Source organism: Amphimedon queenslandica, unplaced genomic scaffold, assembly GCF_000090795.2.
Source record: "Amphimedon queenslandica unplaced genomic scaffold, v1.1 AMPQUscaffold_12894, whole genome shotgun sequence".
In the NCBI taxonomy this organism is placed as follows: domain Eukaryota; kingdom Metazoa; phylum Porifera; class Demospongiae; order Haplosclerida; family Niphatidae; genus Amphimedon; species Amphimedon queenslandica.
In genome coordinates this window covers 29,023-46,633 of record NW_003546870.1, presented here as the reverse complement: position 1 = coordinate 46,633, position 17,611 = coordinate 29,023, and the positions used below count along the sequence as shown (strand labels likewise).

The window sequence follows — 17,611 nt, the reverse complement described above, 5'->3', positions numbered from 1 at the left end:
TGACAGTCATTCCATCCCATGTGATATTAACAGTATATCTTATTGTGTTAGTACTACTAACTAACACAGTACCAGGACAATCATTAAGTTGATCATCACAATTAGTGTAACTAGCCAGTGTAGTACTACCAATGCTCATACTAATACTATACAGAGAGTGTCCAATTTTAGTACAACCCAGTTCGTATTCCTGAGGATATACTGTCATATCAGAAGGAAGACTAGCAACAGTAAATGATTCTATCTCTGCATATCCTATATATATGAAAAATTATCATTAATTACATCTGTACAATAATTAGCATATTCTTACTGAATATATTAGCAAAGATAATGTTAGTGTTAGAATTAGAGCAATCAGTGGGTAGACAACACTTGTACCAGCCTTCTGTAGTTGCTGATATTAACTGAGCAAGATAAAGATTGAGAGTAGCATCAGGTAAAGTGACAGAAGTACAACGAAAAGGATCACTGGCATTATTACTGTTACAGTCAACAGGATCATCAGGATCAGCAACTCTAACCCACTGACCAGTAGTTAGACTAGCACCAGGTAACACACATGACATAGCCTCAGTAACTGCATTGACAGTATTATCCCAAAAATAAGATCCATTTTGATGACAGTTTCCATTATGTTTTAAATAAATGCCTATAAAATCAATCAACATTAGTAGATCCATATAAATTTCAAATACCTCCTTGCTGACAATGAGTGAAAACACTGATAGTACTAGCAGGTCCTAGTAATTGTTGATAGGCTCTGACTGTGATGTTATAAGTTGTTAGTTCTCTCAATCCATTCAGTATGATTGTATTATTACTACTTCCCTCCACCTGTACTGTCTGCACAGTGTCTGTGTCACTTGTGACATTGACTACATATCCATCAGCATTAGATGAATCAAGTGCAGTCCAACTGACAGTGATAGTGGTAGCTGTCTTGTTGACTTCAGTAAGAGAAGAGGGAGCAATTGCTGGTGCTAAAAATATACAGTATTATAAAACTAAATCATACTTTGTTACCTTTTATAGTCATATTACGTATTCTAGTTGGTTGATTAGTAACTGCCACTACACACTGATACATTTGATCTCCAGTGGTTGACTGACTGACTGATCCACTACTGACAGTCATTCCATCCCATGTAATACTAACAGTGTATCTTATTTTATAGATACTACTATCTATCACAGTACCGGGACAAGTATCACTATCATCAATACATCCGGTGTAACTAGCCAACGCAGTATTATCAATACCTATCCTGATATCGTAGGAGAATTCGAATCCAATTTTAGTACAATCCAGTTTGTATTCCTGAGGATATACTGTCATATCAAAAGGAAGATCAGCAACAGCAAATGAATCTATCTGTGCAAACCCTACAAATAAAAAAATTAATGTCGATTCAGTATATCAATAATTATAGTCTACTCTTACTGAATATATTAGCAAAGATGATGTTAGTGTTAGGATCTGAACAGTTAGTAGGTAGACAACACTTGTACCAGCCATCACCAGGTGCCCCAAGATAGTTTGGTGGATTTATGAAAACACTGAGGTTAGCACTGGGCCCAGTGCCAGTGGTACATTGAGCATTTGAATTGCTACCACCGTCACAAGGAACTGCTCCATTAGGACCAATCCATTGTCCATCATTTAGAGTAGCATCAGGTAATACACACTCTAGAGGAGTTGATCTGATAATAGTATCTGCAATAAATGATCGATTAGGATAACAGTTACCATTTTGTAACCTCAGGTAGATACCTATAAAAAACCTATACAGTTGTTATTATACACATCAAGTGTCTTACCTGAGGAAGGTGGACATTGACTAATAACTTCACTGACACTCAATAAGAAGGCAACCACTTGTAGCTTGAACATGCTGATTAAATTTAATAATAAACAAAATGTGGGTGTGGTATGCATTAAAGTTATTGTGCACTAATCCACTATAATAATATAGTAGATTTTTTTGTCACTAATATAATATTAGAAGAACATAAAACATGTACATTGTAAATGATAAATTCCTTTTGTATATTTTCACTCTCACTGATCATCTGTTTTCTCTCTTTCTCTCGATTATTAATAATTTATAATAGTAATAGTCTAATAATGTCTCCTTAAAAACAAACACACAAAACACTGTTAAAAACTAGCTATATTTTCATTGTTTCTATTGCGTCTTTGATCAATCATTTAGTTCTTTAGTTTTCCAGTCCAAAAAAGCAGCTGAAACCAGCTAGAAAAAGAGGATTAAAATTTTTATAAAGGAGATAGAAAAAAAGGTAAGGAGACTATTATTTTAGCTCAGTTTCATCAACAATTGATTAATGTACATTGTAAGTAAGTGAAAAGTAGAATTTAATTGACAGAATAAAAGGCAACATAAAAATACATCAAAAGGACATTGAAAGTTGTTCCAGTAACACTGTAACACTGTTGTGAATACAACTGGTGAAATCATAAAATAGTGTACACTGTGGGTGCATTATCAAACCTATAGGGTACATGTACTATAATCATATCAAGGAAGCATAGTGTTTAGTTGACCCTGTGACCTGTCATGGTTTAATTACTCTAACCACAATGTGTTGGGCTTATATCTTCATGTACATAAAAAGGGGCAGCTTTATTTCAATTTGAAAGGTGAGTGAGGTTAGTCTTTTAGTGACTTCGATTTTGAAGCCTAATAGAAAAAATGACAAGAAAATAAAACGCATTACTTTAAAGAAAATTAACAAAACATTAATATTATGCATTTTATTAAGCTATTATAGTTAAGTGCCGACTGATCTCATCTATATTGCTTACTGTAGGATGCCTTTTTTCGAGGGCTGCAAATTTTGTGAACTTGCCTAAAAATCTATTTTGTAGATTAATTTTTGCAAATTTATGCTGTCTGCCATCTTGTACTGTAATAATTTCATTTTCAAAAATTTTCAAAAAATTGAAAAATCAGCAAAATTTAAAGCCCTCGAAAAAAGGCACCCTATGGTATTTGACTGAGCAGTCACAATTAGAATTACACTCGTGCAATAAATCACTCCCAAGGGTTGAGTCTCACTCCACATATGTCTTGCCTAGTGGTGGCCATTAGCTGGTCTACTGGAGGCAGCTTGACAGGAAGTAGCTTCACAGTCTCTCCATTAATTGAGAAATGAAGACATCAGCAATCGCATTGTAATCACTAGTGAAAGCAAAGATCTTACAATACACAATTCTTACAATTACTATATGGCTGTTTTTTCAAGGATAACAAATTCTATGAAAATTTTTAAAATCAATAATTTTTTTACTTAGGCGTTTCTCAGACCTACTATTCCTTAATGTATATGAAATGCTGGGTGTACAATTTTCTGATACATGTATGTTAAGTTGTTTCTGACAAAATTTTAAAGAACAGCCAATTTTTGATAAATACCCTCCGTGCTTTTTTCAAAAAATGGCTCCAAAATACCCCAAATTTTTATTAATTTTCCTGATGCATTTTGATGCCCTTATGCTCTGTAACTTAAATTTTTCAAGTTATGGCTATTTAAAAAATTGGCCAAATTTTGAAAAATTTCCAAAGCTATATGTAGCCCATGCTTTTTTCTAAAAAATGGCTCCAAAATTAACCCAAATTTTTATTACATTTTCTGATAAATATTAATGTCCTTATGCTGTGTAGAAAGTTTGAGGTGATTCTGACTTAATTTTTTACAAGTTATGGCCATTTTAAAGAAATCGGCCAATTTCCCTAACCCAACTTTCCTCAAAATGACTAAGAGAGAATTTACAACTTTCATGTTTTTTCTGATACAAAAACACGTTCCTACATAGCATAGAAAGTTTGAGCTAGTTCCGATCAAAATTTATAAAGTTATTCCAAATTTAGCATCTTTGTGGAAATAGAATTTTTAATTTTAACCCCATGCAGTCTGTCTAGCATAGCACTACTAAAATTAATGGGTACATATACTAGACTAGTCACAATATATTATACTTACATTGTGCAATGGCGAGAACAGTCACACTAAAGTAAATAGTCTTCTACTTCTAGCAGCAACACAGATTATTGCATATCTTTGCAGTACGAGCCCCACCCACCTTTGGTTTGTAGGTGTGGTGCATCGAAATGGGCGTGCTCTCATATGGTGCTCTATAGAATAATAAAAATGGCGGATGATTTTGATGAACTGTTGAATGAAGTAGAGACGAGCTATTGTCCAGTGAAGGAGCCTCAGAAAAGGTAGCCATCTAGTTATAAAGCACAACCATTTGATCCTTTTACCAGACTTCTCCCATCAGATAAATACAGTAGGGACATTGATACTGAGATTGATGAACTCTTAGATATTGATGAGGGAGAGGTGGAGGGAGGAGGTGAGAGGGCAGAGACTAAAGATGACTCTGTTTTTAAAATAAAAACTAAACAAGCAACTAACGGAAGAAAGTAAACACAATAACAACTCACGCAATACAATACATTTTCCACAACGCATACTAAGTGCTAATATAAATTTGTACATACTTCATGAGCTGGCAAGCACTACAATACAGTACAATGGTTGAGTCGTAAATGGCATTTCGGAAACTTTAAAAATTTATAAAAAATATAGTTTTGATTGGAATCAGCTCAAAGTTGATACACAACATTAGAGCATGTATACACGTATGTATCAGAACAAATTACAAAAATGGAAAATTCTTTCCTATCCATTTTTGATGAAGTTTGGCCAAAGATCAAACACTATAGCCTTTGGTCATTGGCATGATTTTTGAGCAACTTTTAAAAAAATTGTGAAAATATCCAAATTTGATCAGAAGCAGCTCATACTTTCTGCACAACATAAGTACATGTATATGTATCAGAAAAAATTATAGGAATTGAGAATGCTCGCCTTTTCATTTTTGGCGAAAATTGGCCAAAAACCCTATACAGGAACTTTGGCCTGATTTTCAATAACTTTAAAAATTTATCGAAAATCCAAATTTACTTGGAATTAGTTCAAAGTCGATACAAAGCATAAGGACATGTACATGTATCAGAAAAAAATGATAAAATTCAGAATTCTCTCCTTGTGATTTTTGTTGAGCAACTTGACAATCTACTCACAAGATGCTACATGAGCACTTCACCAAATTCTCTTTTTGTTTATTATTATTATTGTTTGTTGTTATTTACTGTTTAGATGCCATCCAGTGTTAATTGGTGGGTCTGGTATTGAATTAAAATATAACGACAATAAAAACCAGTAAGTACATGTATATTATTATTAATAGCATTTTATTATTATTATTGTTATTATTATTATTATTATTATTATTATTATTATTATTAGTGGTTGTGACCAGTTACGTTGTCTCTCATGTGATTCAAGTGTTTTATCGTTTAATAATTACTCCTGGATTGATGATGTGGAATATTTATTTTTTAGAAATAATTATCCGAATAATAAAAAATTAAAAACCAAATTAGTCTACAGTGAAGGTAAGTTACATGTATATCATTATGTAACGTTTGTATTTATTTTATAATGTTAATACTGTATTGTTACTATAGCCAGAAACTTTTTAGGGCAAAAAGTTTTGTTGCAAAAATGAATTTTCATGAATTTATCTCAAATGATTGTCAGAATTAAAAATTTTTCTAATAGTTAGAATCAAACCACATGATCTACTTTAATTGAGCCTAATCAGTTATGCCAGTTAAAATCTTTCAATTTGAGAGCTAATTCTTGAAATTTGTGTATGTTTTTTATCCTTTGAAAAGTTTTTTTGTTATACGGTGATTCATCATACAGTGGATAGATTTAGTTGGGAACATTTTCTTCTTGAAAGGATTATAGAATTTCGTTTTGTTTATTTTTGTTCTGAGCTGCTGTTTTGTACATGTGTCATTGAGGAATGCTTTTTTTGTTTTTTGTTTGGACAATATTTGTTTCACAAGGAATGAAATTCCCACTATACAGCATTTATAGTATTCCTTCTATTTCTCTCTTTATTAGGTTACAGATCTTATGCCTGTCAGTGTTCATGGATTCATGTTAATAAATTAGTTAATATTAATAATATGAAATCATTGAAATGGACCTGTGGGAGACATTAATATTAATATCAGTATAATGAAATTAATAATAATCATTATTATTTTTTCCATTAGGTACTGCTGTTATTATCACTTATTAATGACATTTTTAATATTAACTATTATATCACTTTTAAAATGTATTGAAATATTTTATGCAAACCCCCTAATATCAAAAACACTAAAAGTGACACACACTATTGAATGTGGACAGTAGATAGAAAGGACATAACTCTAGATAAATTTCATCAGTTATTATTAGTACTGTTGTGTGACCTCGCTGCCATCAGCAATCTGCTCCTTACCACTGCCCTTTCTTTTAATTTTATTCATGAGTGTGTTTATTTATGCATAGATGCCCTTATATGGTGTGATCCACCCATCCTTGATGTTCAGTTTGAAGCATCAGCGGTCTTTAGCTTTATTTGTGGTTTTTTTATATTTGTGCTAGATATTGAAGAGAGAAGACTTATTGGTAAGTTATAGTCTACTCCTATGCGCTAAATTGATTTAGAGTCTACAGTTTTGATAGACCATTTTAGCTGCAAGTACCGTGGCAACTTAGTCTAGTGGCAACTATGATTGATATCTCTCAATGGAGAGCAAGTATTGGACTTTGGAATTACTCTCAAGCTGCTTTTAGAGGAAGTATTGTATTTAAGAAATATTATAGACCTGTATCAAGTGGACCTGCTAATGAATGCCACCATCAATTGATTAAAGCGGCTGCTGCTGATAACAGCAAGTCAAATGATACTAGGTCTAGTGCATTGACAGTAGCACTCAGTCTGTTTATTATTGCTTCCATTGACATTTATTTTTGTTTTCTTATATTGATGCACAATTCAATTCTTCCACCAGGTAAATCAAAATGTATACCATATATAGATGTATTTCATGTGTACATGTACACTATATTATAATTAGGTCATTGTTATGGTCATCAACAATGTACTATCGGTGATAATGTTACTGATGCCCTCATGTCAGTATTACCTGGAGATACTATCAACCACATATTTTCAATAATTTCCCATCTCCTCCTCTTTTTATCAGGAGATGTTGAACTTAACCCTGGACCTGATCCTACAGAAGGTTAGTAATCTCAGTATTTTGAAACAATTGATAGATACCTCCTTTTTCATTAAAGCTTATAAAAAGATAAAAGATATCCTTCGTTCACAGTATGCTACATTAGAAGAAGTAACCAGAGGCAGTCTCAGTAGCATATCATCACTCTTATATGCTAAAAAAATTATCACAGAAGAAGTGAAAGATTCAAAAAGCTACAGTAAAATAATACAGCAGTTTAAAGCAACACTTTTAGTTTTTAATGATGTATCAGAATTAAAGCAACACTGTCAGTTGTTTCTTGAGTGCATAGCTCAAGGTGGACCAACTGACGCTGTTGTTAAATCACTAGCAATTCAATGGGGAGAAGTATTTGATATGGAACCATTATTACCAATGTCGTCATCACCTTCACCAGTTTCTAATATTGCAGCATTGAAAGGTATTAATAATTATGATTATATTGTTTAACATTTAAAATGTATGCATACAGAATTTTGTAAGCATAATTATTCAAAATGTATGTTATAAAGCACTATATTAATTGTAAACAGTTATCAAAGTTGTGTCTCACTAATGTATTTTAAGTAAAAATCATACTCATATTTATAGGTAATACTTTTTTTGATCTAAATGATCCTTTCAATTCTGAAAAAAACGAAAAAGAAGTATATAAGTTATTAGATGACTTACATCAAAGGTTTTCAGATTTAGTTACAACTTTTGAAATGCAATTTGAAGAAAAATCTAATCACAACAGTCAACTAGCTACCCATGTATCAAAGTGGCTTATAGCACATATGGCATGGGAGCGTGGCTCAGTAGATAACAGTCTTGATGATATTTTCAATAAAATTAATCCTTATTATGACTTTATTGATTGTAAACTGCTACTGGACATGAGTAAAAAGTTCCTACCAGACGAAACATTTATTGATGGTGGAGTAACTTATAAAATAGTTGATGAATTATACAGTCATTTGCTAAAAAGTGAGAAGCTTCGTACATCAAGTCCAGTTTCTGTCTTTAGAGAGATTCTTTTTAACAAGTTTTATACTATTGACAGAAATTTAGATAATCTACCCTATATTCATATGAAACTGCAAACTTGCTGGGATGACATAAGCATTAAAGGATTATACAAACTTATTGAAAAGCTGCTGCCTCAAGAATTCAGACAATCAATTTTGAAACATATTACAATATTTAGTGGATCAGTTGTTATCAAGTTACATATTCTTGACTTTAAAGTCTGTAGTCTAATAATATTTCCTAGGGAAAACTCAATACAGTTTATGCGTCTCATCGGTATATTTAGTTTGTATATTAATGACTATCCTGTCCTTCAAGAAGATGAGAATACGAACTTTACCTTTGAACTAGCTCTCCTTGAGGCAGTCTCAGCTGGTAATAATGAAGCAGTGGAGTTTCTTCTTCAACTACAAACTGTTAATATTGATTGTACTAATAAAGAAGGTAAGACAGTTCTTAAACCTCTTAATATTGATTATGCTAATGAAGAAGGCAAGACAGCACTAATGTTAGCTTGTGAAAGGGGACATGGGGACATTGTACACCGCTTACTGTCTGCTGAAACTAATGTTAACATTCAAGACAATGAAGGATGGACTGCACTAATGATAGCAAGTAAACATAATCACATTTCAATCATTCACATGTTACTACAAGCTAATGCTGATCCTAACATGGCCAACTTAAATGGATCAAATGCTTTAATAATTGCCAGTAGTCTTGGTAACAGTGAAGTTGTTGAGCTATTGATTAGTAAAAAAGTTGATTATAGATATCAACGAAAAGATGGATTAAATGCATTTATGATGGCTTGTTATACCAGTCAAATTCAAATAGTTGAATTGTTGCTTAACAAACAAGTTGATCCTAATGTTCAAATGGCAAATGGATTTAATGCTTTAATGTTGGCTTGTCAAAATGGTCATACTCAAATTGTTAAACTTTTACTGAATAAACAAGTTAATCCTAACGTTCAAGCACCTGAAGGAAATGCATTTATATTGGCTTGTCAAAATGGTCATACTCAAATTGTTGAATTGTTGCTGAATAAACAAGTTGATCCTAATGTTCAAATCAAGAATGGTTGGAATGCTTTCATAATGGCTTGTCAGAATGGCCATACTCAAATAGTGAAAATGTTACTAAAGAAACAAGTTAATCCTAATGTTCAAGCAGATAATGGAATAAATGCACTTATGTTGGCTTGCCAAAACGGTCACATTCAAATAGTTGAACTGTTGCTGAAGGAACAAGTTGACCCTAATGTTCAAGAGAAAAACGGTTCAAATGCTTTTATGTTGGCTTGTAAAAATGGCCACACTGAAATAGTTAAACTTTTGTTTAAAAAAATAGTGGATCCTAATGTGTTAAACAATAATGGTGGAAATGCTTTAATATTGGCTTGTCAAAATGGACACACTCAGTTAGTTGAACTGTTACTGAAGGAGAAAGTTGATCCTTCAGTTCAAAACAATAAAGGTGGAAATGCTTTAATGGTGGCTTGTGAAAGTGGTCACACTCAAATAGTTGAACTTTTGCTGAAGGAACAAGTTGATCCTAATGTTCAAGATAATAATGGAGGGAATGCTTTTATGTTGGCTTGTCAAAATGGCCACTCTGCAATAGTTGAATTGTTGCTTAAAAAGCAAGTTGATCCTAATGTTCAAATGAAAAATAAATGGAATGCTTTTATGCTGGCTTGCCAAAATGGTCACACTAAAATAGTGGAACTGTTGCTGAAAGAACAAGTTGATTCTAATGTTCAAGACTATTCTGGAGTAAATGCTTTTATGTTGGCTTGTCAAAATGGAAATGCTTACTTGGTTGAACTTTTGCTGAAGAAGCAAGTTGATCCTTTAGTTCAAAGCAATAGTGGTAGTAATGCTTTTATAGTGGCTTGTGAAAATGGTCATACTCAAATAGTTGAACTTTTGCTGAAGGAAAAAGTTGATCCTCATGTTCAAGATAATAATGGAGGGAATGCTTTTATGTTAGCTTGTCAAAATGGCCACTTTCCAGTGGTTGAATTGTTGCTTAAGAAACAAGTTGATCCAAGTGTTTTAGATATTAACGGTGGAAATGCTTTCATATTTGCTTGTGCAAATGGACACACTCAAATAGTTGAACTGTTGCTGAAGGAACAAATTGATCCTGATGTTCAAATGAAAAATGGATGGAATGCTTTTATGTTTGCTTGTCAAGGTGGTCACTCTCAAATAGTTGAACTGTTGGTGAAGGAACAAATTGATCCTAATGTTTTAAACCATAACGGTGAAAATGCTTTTATATTGGCTTGTAAAAATGGTAACACTCATATAGTCGAACTGTTGCTAAAGGAACAAGTTGATCTTAATGTTCATAATAATGATGGTTTAAATGCTTTTATGTTGGCTTGTCAAAATGGGCAAACTCAAACAGTTGAATTGCTGTTGAAACAAAAAATTAAATTTAATGTTACAAATAATGATGGAGTAAATGCTTTTATGCTGGCATGTCAAAATGGTCATGCTAGAATAGTTGAATTGCTGCTGAGGGAAAAAATTGATCCAAACATTCAAAGGAAAGATGGAGTGAATGCTTTTATGTTGGCTTGTGCAAAAGGTGACACTGAAATAGTTGAGTTGCTGATAGGAAAAGTTAATCTCAATGTTAGAAATAATAATGGAGTAAATGCTTTTATGTTGGCTTGTCAAAATGGCCACACTCAAATAGTTGAATTGCTGCTGAAGGAAGAAGTTGATCTTAATGTTCAAAATAATGATGGTTTGAATGCATTCTTTTTGGCTTGTTACCATGGCCAAACTCGAATAGTCGAATTGCTGCTAAAACAAAAAATTGATCTTCATGTTACAAATAATGATGGAGTTAATGCTTTTATGGTGGCATGTCAAAATGGTCACATTAAAATAGTTGAATTGCTGCTGAAAGAAAATATCAATCCTAGTATACGAAGAAAAGATGGAGGGAATGCTTTTATTTTGGCTTGTGGAAAAGGTCACACTCAAGTAGTTGAAATTTTGCTGAAAAAACAAGTCAATCCTAATGTTCAAACAATTAATGGAGCAAATGCTTTTATGCTGGCTTGTTCAAGTGGTCACATTAAAATAGTTGAGTTGTTGATAGGAAAAGTTAATCTTAATGTTAGAAATAATGATGGAGTGAATGCTTTTATGTTGGCTTGTCAAAATGGCCACACTGAAATTGTTCAACTTTTGCTGAAGGAACGAATTGATCCTAATGTTCAAATTAATAATGGCACGAATGCTTTTATTTTGGCTTGTCAAAATGGCCACACTCAAATAGTCAAATTGTTGCTAAAGGAAAAAATTGATCATAAGGTTACAAATAATGATGGAGTGAATGCTTTTATGGCAGCCTGTGAAAAAGGCCACACTAAAATAGTTGAACTGCTGTTGATAGATAAAGTTGATCCTAATGGGAAAAATAAAGATGGAGTGAATGCTTTAATGGTGGCTTGTCAAAATGGCCACACTGAAATAGTTAAAATGCTACTGAAGGAAAAAGTTGATCTTAATGTTCAAAGTAAAGATGGTTTTAATGCTTTCATGTTGGCTTGTCAAAATGGTCACACTGAAATAGTTAAGATGTTACTGAAGGAAGAAGTTGATCCTAATTTGAAAAATAAAAATGGAGGGAATGCTTTCATGTTGGCTTGTCACAAGGGTCACACTCAAATAGTTGAATTGTTGCTGAAGGAACAACAAAAAGATAGAGTAAATGCTTTTATGCTAGCTTGTCACAATGGTCAGAAACATATAGTTGAGCTTTTGCTGAAGGAACGATTTGATCCTAATGTCCAAGCCGAAAATGGCTGGAATGCTTTTATGGTGGCTTGTCAAAATGGCCACACACAAATAGTTGAACTACTGCTGAAGGAACAAGTTGATCCTCAAGTTCAAAATATAGATGGAGTAAATGCTTTTATGTTGGCTTGTCAAAATGGTCACACTCAAATAGTTGAACTGTTGCTAAAGGAACAAGTTGATCCTCAAGTCCAAAGGAATGATGGAGTAAATGCTTTTATGTTGGCTTGTCAAGATGGTCACACTCAAATAGTTGAACTACTGCTGAAAGAACAAGTTGATCCTCAAGCCCAAAGAAATGATGGAGTAAATGCTTTTATGGTGGCTTGTCAAAATGGTGACACTCAAATAGTTAAACTGTTGCTGAAGGAAAAAGTTGATCCTAATGTTCAAGATAAGGATGGTTATACTTCTCTAATGCTCTGTGTCACAAAAGCTTATAATTTAGAAATAGTTAAGCTATTGTTCAAAGCTGGTGCTGATCCTAATCATAGGTGCACTATGACAGGTAAAACTGCTTTATCAATTGCTGTGTCATCGGCACATTGTGAAATAGTTGATGAACTATTAAAAGCTGGTGCCAATACTAATATTAGCCTTATTAATCCTAGCAATAATGCAACTATCAACTGCACAATAACTCAGTATTGTATATTGGTACTTCTAATAAAAAGCATTCCTGATGTCAAAATGAATCAAAACTTAGCACCAACAAAAGAAGATGAAGCAGAAAACATAAAAACACTCAAGCTTTTACTAGAAGCTACACCACAACCTGAAGATGATCCTTATAGCTTACTAGCAGCAACTGCAGTAGGTTGTACATCAGCAGTTGATTTATTGCTAAAAGCTGGGTATAATCAATTAGCTCTTAACTCCTCAAGCAAGCTTTACCATTTACTTGATAGTACTAGATCTACTGTTGACTGTAATGCATTGACACTTGCGTGCCATAAAGGATACATTGAAATAGTTAAACTAATGCTACTCCAAGGATCTAGTAATATTAATGCTACACAAGACAATATCCATACACCTCTAATGGCAGTATGTACTGCCAAAAATGATAACATAGAAGTAGTTAAATTGCTATTAGAAGCTGGTGCTGATCCTAACGTTAAATTTATAGCACAGGACAAATCATTTTGTAATGACACAGCGCTGATAATGGCTACAGATTGCAATAACAAGAGACAAGTTCAGTTATTGCTAGAAAGGGGAGCAGATCCAAATATACAATCAGAATCAGGCAGGCCAATTTTAAATGGAAAGACTGCATTAATGGTTGCCAGTTTTAAAGGCCATTTAGAAATAGTTCGATTATTATTAAAAGTTGGTGCTGATCCTAATATTAAATGTGAAAATGGAGGTACAGCCTTAACGCTTGCAGTGTGTTCAGGACATAAAATAATTGTAAATGAATTACTGAAAGCTGGCGCTAATGCAACTACTGGTGTTATTGACACTGCAGAATTTGGAAATCAAGTTGAAACATCGATAATTCAATTGTGCATAAGTCATTTACTAAAGGAAAGTGATTTTAGGAAATATATAGAATCACAGCCAACTTTGGTAGACAGATACAAAATAGAAAATGTTGAGCAATTTCTTGAAAAAGCAGTTTCAAAAACTAGGGTTGATGATGTAATTGAAATACTTCGCTTGCTACTAGAGGCTACACCACAGCCTATGGATGATCCTGTTAGTCTTATATTTGCATCTACTATTGGTAATGTACAAGTAGTAGATATGTTGCTTAAAGCTGGTTGTAATCCTTTATCAAGCAAATACTTTGAAGCTGCTTTACTGGTGTCACCGTGGCAAACATCACAATTTGAAATGATAAGGACTGTCTCTTGTCCATCATTAATTTTTGCTTGCATTAATGGGCATTTAGAGGTAGTTAAATTACTGTTAAAAGAGATTCGTAATTTTAACCATCAACAAGAAACTGGAGAAACTATCTTAATGATAGCATGTGAATGCGGTCACAAGGACATTATACTAACATTGCTGGAGAATGGGGCAGATCCTAATATTTGTGATAATGATGGCAACAATGCATTACACTATGCATTACTTACTAGCAGCAGTGAGGATAATACAATAGACATCATACAAACATTGCTGTCATGGCATGTAAATGTTAATGCCCAGAATAAGAAAAAAGTTACGCCACTAATGATTGCCAGTGATAAAGGATACACTGAAGTTTTATTATTGTTATTAGAGGAAGCTGATCCTAATATCACTGACAGTAAAGGTGACACTGCATTGATACGTGCTAGTGCAAATGGGAAGACTGAAGCAGTTGCACTTTTACTAATGACATATAATGCCAACCCATCAGTTATTAATTATTATGGTGTGACTGCCCTCTGTCATGCTGCAAATAATGGGCACATTGAAGTAATTACTGTCCTTTTAAGTATTTATAATCCTAATCAAGCAGAAATTGAGAAGGCAGTAACTGCAGCTTGTTATGGAGGGCATAAAAAATTGATCAAGTTGTTAGTAGATAAAAGTAATCTAACAAAATATCAACAAGACATATTTACTGCTTGCATGTCTGACAATGTGGAATATATAATCAATCAAATATCAAGTGACCTCAGTAGGCCATTGATAAAATCCACCAATTTAACTCCTCTCATGATAGCTTCTTCCTGTGGCAGTGACGAAGTAGTACAAACATTACTACTATTTGATTCTGATGTTAACAAACAAGATAACTATTTGAAACTCTCTCCTCTTTCATATGCAATATCAGGTAGCAAGTCAATTTCAGTTGTTCGGTACCTACTAAATAATAATGCTGATGTCAATGTTATTAGTAAAGTGCAGATGACACCATTAGATATTGCTAGAGTCAATAAGCTAAATGATATAGCTCAACTATTGGAAAATAATGGTGGGAAGACATTTTCTTCACTCATGAAAATCAAAGTTGAAGAAATAAAAGAACAATTAAGAACAAAGCAAAAGGTTGAACATCTACAAGCAGAATTGTTTAGACAAAATTTAACTTATCATATGCAGGCAGATTCTGCTGTTGCTAGTAAAATGGAATATTTCCAGGAACCATCATTTACCAGTATACCAATCCCACCTACTGACAGTAAAAAGGTATCCTTCCATGGGCCATCAATTAGTTTGCAAATCCCCATACTTGCACATTAACTATACACCATGCACATACACATCTTACCTACCCCATCTCACTTTTTCTCCCTAACATCACTCTCCCCTTCCTCTCCCTTTCCATGAACATTGCTACATGTAGTCTATAAGAGCTGATATTTTGCTGACATAATAAAAAAGTAACAATATTTAGTCATAGTTTTTAAATAACATTATTATTTTTAGTTGCTGTTTTTGTTTATCATAAAATTTTAATAAATCCACAAACTGAACCACAAATTTGCAACATGCAGTTGCCCCTCACATTTTAATTTCAATTACCACACAAAGAGTTTTAATAAGCATCTATTCCTACATCACATCAGGATAAAAATCAGGAGCCTCTATTACAATGTATGCAAAGTGTAATAAAGATCTACAGTAAAATTGATGCATAGAAATCCAAACCAACCTACACTAATTCACTATAATATTATATACAAAATATGCCCACACACTCACAACTGATTAGCATACGGACATGTACATCAGTACGTGTAAGATTGGTGTGATACTTGTAATCCTGATAGTATTATACTAAAAAATTGAGGACATAGATCTGGATGCATTTATATGGTACAGAGATACAAGCAAGGCTGAGCTAATTGAGACCAACTAAGAACAATGATGAAAAAGAAAGTAACTTTTAGCAAAGAGAGACTATAATTTGTTATTTGTAGTTCAGAATGAATGGAGTGATGTTTCAAACAGCTCTAGATAGAGCTAATTGACTTTAGTTTTGACTTTGGCTGTACTAAAATAATTTTTATGCATGAATTCCTCAGCAAATTAAAAATTAGTGTCAACATGGAGCAACAATATACGAGTATAAATAAATAAACAAGCAAATATTAATCTCTATCACTGGCATATAAATGTATCACTCCAGCCACAAGAGGAGATTTAAATTAAAAGTTTTACCACTTCACAGTATGGCTTGTGGTTACCACACTTGAAGAGCTTAATCACTTAATAAAAATGTGAAAATTGCTAACAAAAGTGAAAATACATTACTATTTACTGTTCTTGTACCACTTCCAGCCTTGCCCTGACATTATGTCCCTAATTGATGATTGGAAGTGTAATTTTGGGAACCGGGAATGGAATTGTATAGCAACCAAGTAGAACACAAATGAGAGAATGAAGAACACGCATATCTCAGTAATGTGAGTCTGCCTATAAATAGAAATAATAATGGCCACAATAAGGATAACACAAGTAACAATAAGAATAATGATAACAATGATAATAATAATAATAATACATACATACATACATAATGATCAATACATAACATATGTACAACAACAATGAATACATAGTAATAATAATAATAACAGAATATTGTAGTTAAGTGTACATGTACATGAATGCATAAATGTCAAAGGACCATTATCACAGGAAGATACACTCCTTTCTTCTTTCTCTTCTACCATCAACCTCTTTTTGATTCTTTATACCTCCAATTTTGATGTAGATCTACTTGTATTGATAATACAATGCCCTCACAAAACTGTAGGAAGACTTTATGATACCAGTAATTTTATTGACACTCTCCCTCACTCTTTCTCCCTCTTTCTTCAATTGGCATACTTTGGTGGCTTGAGCAATAGTGAAGGATCTCCAGGAAATAGTTTAGCACAAAAGTGTACCAGCCATGCATGGATTATGTTTATAACTCTATTAGAAATAAATCATAAAAACTAATAAATAATTTACAATACAAGCTTATAGCTACAGCCAATAAATGACATTACATTATAGTAAATTAATTTTGGTTTATGTATGTAAAAACCAAAATAAATTTATTATATGCATACAGTCACTAAACTAAGAACTGAAGAAAAAAATTATGAAGCATTTAGAAATAAAATGAAATTTAGCTAATTTCAGTACTCTTTGATTACCATTATAAAGCAAATTAAGCTATTTAGTGTTGGTTATAAATTTACAACATTAGGAGTTTAAGCAATAAGGTTAAACGCTGTTAATATCCATGAGCCGGGAGGGTTGGTAATGGGTGGGGCTTAGTTACTATCAGCTATCCGCAAAACACGAGTGCTAATTGCTGGCTGCTGTTCTTACTATTATTTTCTATTATTTTTCCTATTCTCCTAAACTCTTTTTGATGCCTGGAAAGCGTGGTGGACCTAGATCTTCCCCATACTGCCGTTCAGCTCGTGCATCAAGAAGGCCGGGCAGCCACTGCTGCGTCTGTCAGTAGGCCAGTGATGGAATCATTATGATGGAGTCCCGCTGCCTGGACTAGCGATCCTGTCGTTCCTGATCATGTAGTCCTGCTTCCGAAGCTTCATAGTCCAATGTCGATAACAGTAGAGCAGCCCCAATTCCACTCGAACGTGGCGTTTCCTTCTATGTCCTCTCAGCACCTGTACAGGCACAGATTGCCCAGACCGC

The 17,611-nt window shown here is 33.3% G+C and overlaps 3 protein-coding genes and 2 long non-coding RNA genes across 6 annotated transcripts; 2 read left to right on the top strand and 3 right to left on the bottom strand.

Moving 5' to 3' along the window:
- Positions 1–240: 240 nt before the first annotated feature.
- Positions 241–1,923, bottom strand: LOC109586344 (uncharacterized). The gene is made up of 6 exons (XM_020002525.1): positions 1,822–1,923; positions 1,445–1,774; positions 1,027–1,386; positions 952–983; positions 314–397; positions 241–255 (listed from the first exon to the last, which is right to left on the bottom strand). Exons 1-6 carry the CDS (start codon positions 1,892–1,894, stop codon positions 241–243), a joined length of 894 nt encoding a protein of 297 aa, XP_019858084.1. The 5' UTR covers positions 1,895–1,923.
- Positions 1,924–2,040: 117 nt separating this feature from the next.
- LOC109586354 (uncharacterized) lies at positions 2,041–4,095 on the bottom strand. Its single transcript, XR_002186969.1, has 3 exons — positions 4,006–4,095; positions 3,081–3,203; positions 2,041–2,702 (listed from the first exon to the last, which is right to left on the bottom strand). It is a non-coding gene; the product is annotated as an uncharacterized LOC109586354 (long non-coding RNA).
- A 36-nt stretch (positions 4,096–4,131) lies between these two features.
- LOC105314474 (protein C8orf37-like) lies at positions 4,132–6,247 on the top strand. Its single transcript, XM_020002530.1, has 5 exons — positions 4,132–4,247; positions 4,293–4,451; positions 5,191–5,253; positions 5,341–5,489; positions 6,007–6,247. Exons 1-5 carry the CDS (start codon positions 4,150–4,152, stop codon positions 6,105–6,107), a joined length of 570 nt encoding a protein of 189 aa, XP_019858089.1. The 5' UTR covers positions 4,132–4,149; the 3' UTR covers positions 6,108–6,247.
- A 1,710-nt stretch (positions 6,248–7,957) lies between these two features.
- LOC100633272 (uncharacterized) lies at positions 7,958–15,412 on the top strand. The gene is made up of 4 exons (XM_020002524.1): positions 7,958–8,465; positions 8,847–9,404; positions 9,915–10,381; positions 10,427–15,412. Exons 1-4 carry the CDS (start codon positions 7,958–7,960, stop codon positions 15,191–15,193), a joined length of 6,300 nt encoding a protein of 2,099 aa, XP_019858083.1. The 3' UTR covers positions 15,194–15,412.
- Positions 15,413–16,156: 744 nt separating this feature from the next.
- Positions 16,157–17,605, bottom strand: LOC109586347 (uncharacterized). 2 transcript variants are annotated; one of them, XR_002186963.1, is made up of 4 exons: positions 17,279–17,605; positions 16,787–16,873; positions 16,584–16,706; positions 16,157–16,369 (listed from the first exon to the last, which is right to left on the bottom strand). It is a non-coding gene; the product is annotated as an uncharacterized LOC109586347 (long non-coding RNA). The 2 variants fall into 2 exon arrangements; XR_002186962.1 differs by lacking the exon at positions 16,157–16,369 and having other exon boundaries at positions 16,555–16,706.
- Positions 17,606–17,611: the final 6 nt, after the last annotated feature.

Excerpts from the sequence above, each read along its gene's own strand:
- LOC109586344 (XM_020002525.1), bottom strand. The coding sequence starts at position 1,894 with ATGTTCAAGCTACAAGTGGTTGCCTTCTTATTGAGTGTCAGTGAAGTT. Across the intron at positions 1,387-1,444 it reads CATCTTTGCTAATATATTCA|GGTTTGCACAGATAGATTCA; the intron begins GTAAGAGTAGAC and ends TTTTATTTGTAG. Across the intron at positions 398-951 it reads CTCCCTCTTCTCTTACTGAA|CAACTACAGAAGGCTGGTAC; the intron begins GTCAACAAGACA and ends AGTTAATATCAG.
- LOC105314474 (XM_020002530.1), top strand. The coding sequence starts at position 4,150 with ATGGTGCTCTATAGAATAATAAAAATGGCGGATGATTTTGATGAACTG. Across the intron at positions 4,248-4,292 it reads GTGAAGGAGCCTCAGAAAAG|ACTTCTCCCATCAGATAAAT; the intron begins GTAGCCATCTAG and ends TCCTTTTACCAG. Across the intron at positions 5,490-6,006 it reads CAAATTAGTCTACAGTGAAG|GTTACAGATCTTATGCCTGT; the intron begins GTAAGTTACATG and ends TCTCTTTATTAG.
- LOC100633272 (XM_020002524.1), top strand. The coding sequence starts at position 7,958 with ATGGCATGGGAGCGTGGCTCAGTAGATAACAGTCTTGATGATATTTTC. Across the intron at positions 8,466-8,846 it reads ACAGTTTATGCGTCTCATCG|CTAATGCTGATCCTAACATG; the intron begins GTATATTTAGTT and ends TGTTACTACAAG. Across the intron at positions 9,405-9,914 it reads TATGTTGGCTTGCCAAAACG|TGGAACTGTTGCTGAAAGAA; the intron begins GTCACATTCAAA and ends ACACTAAAATAG.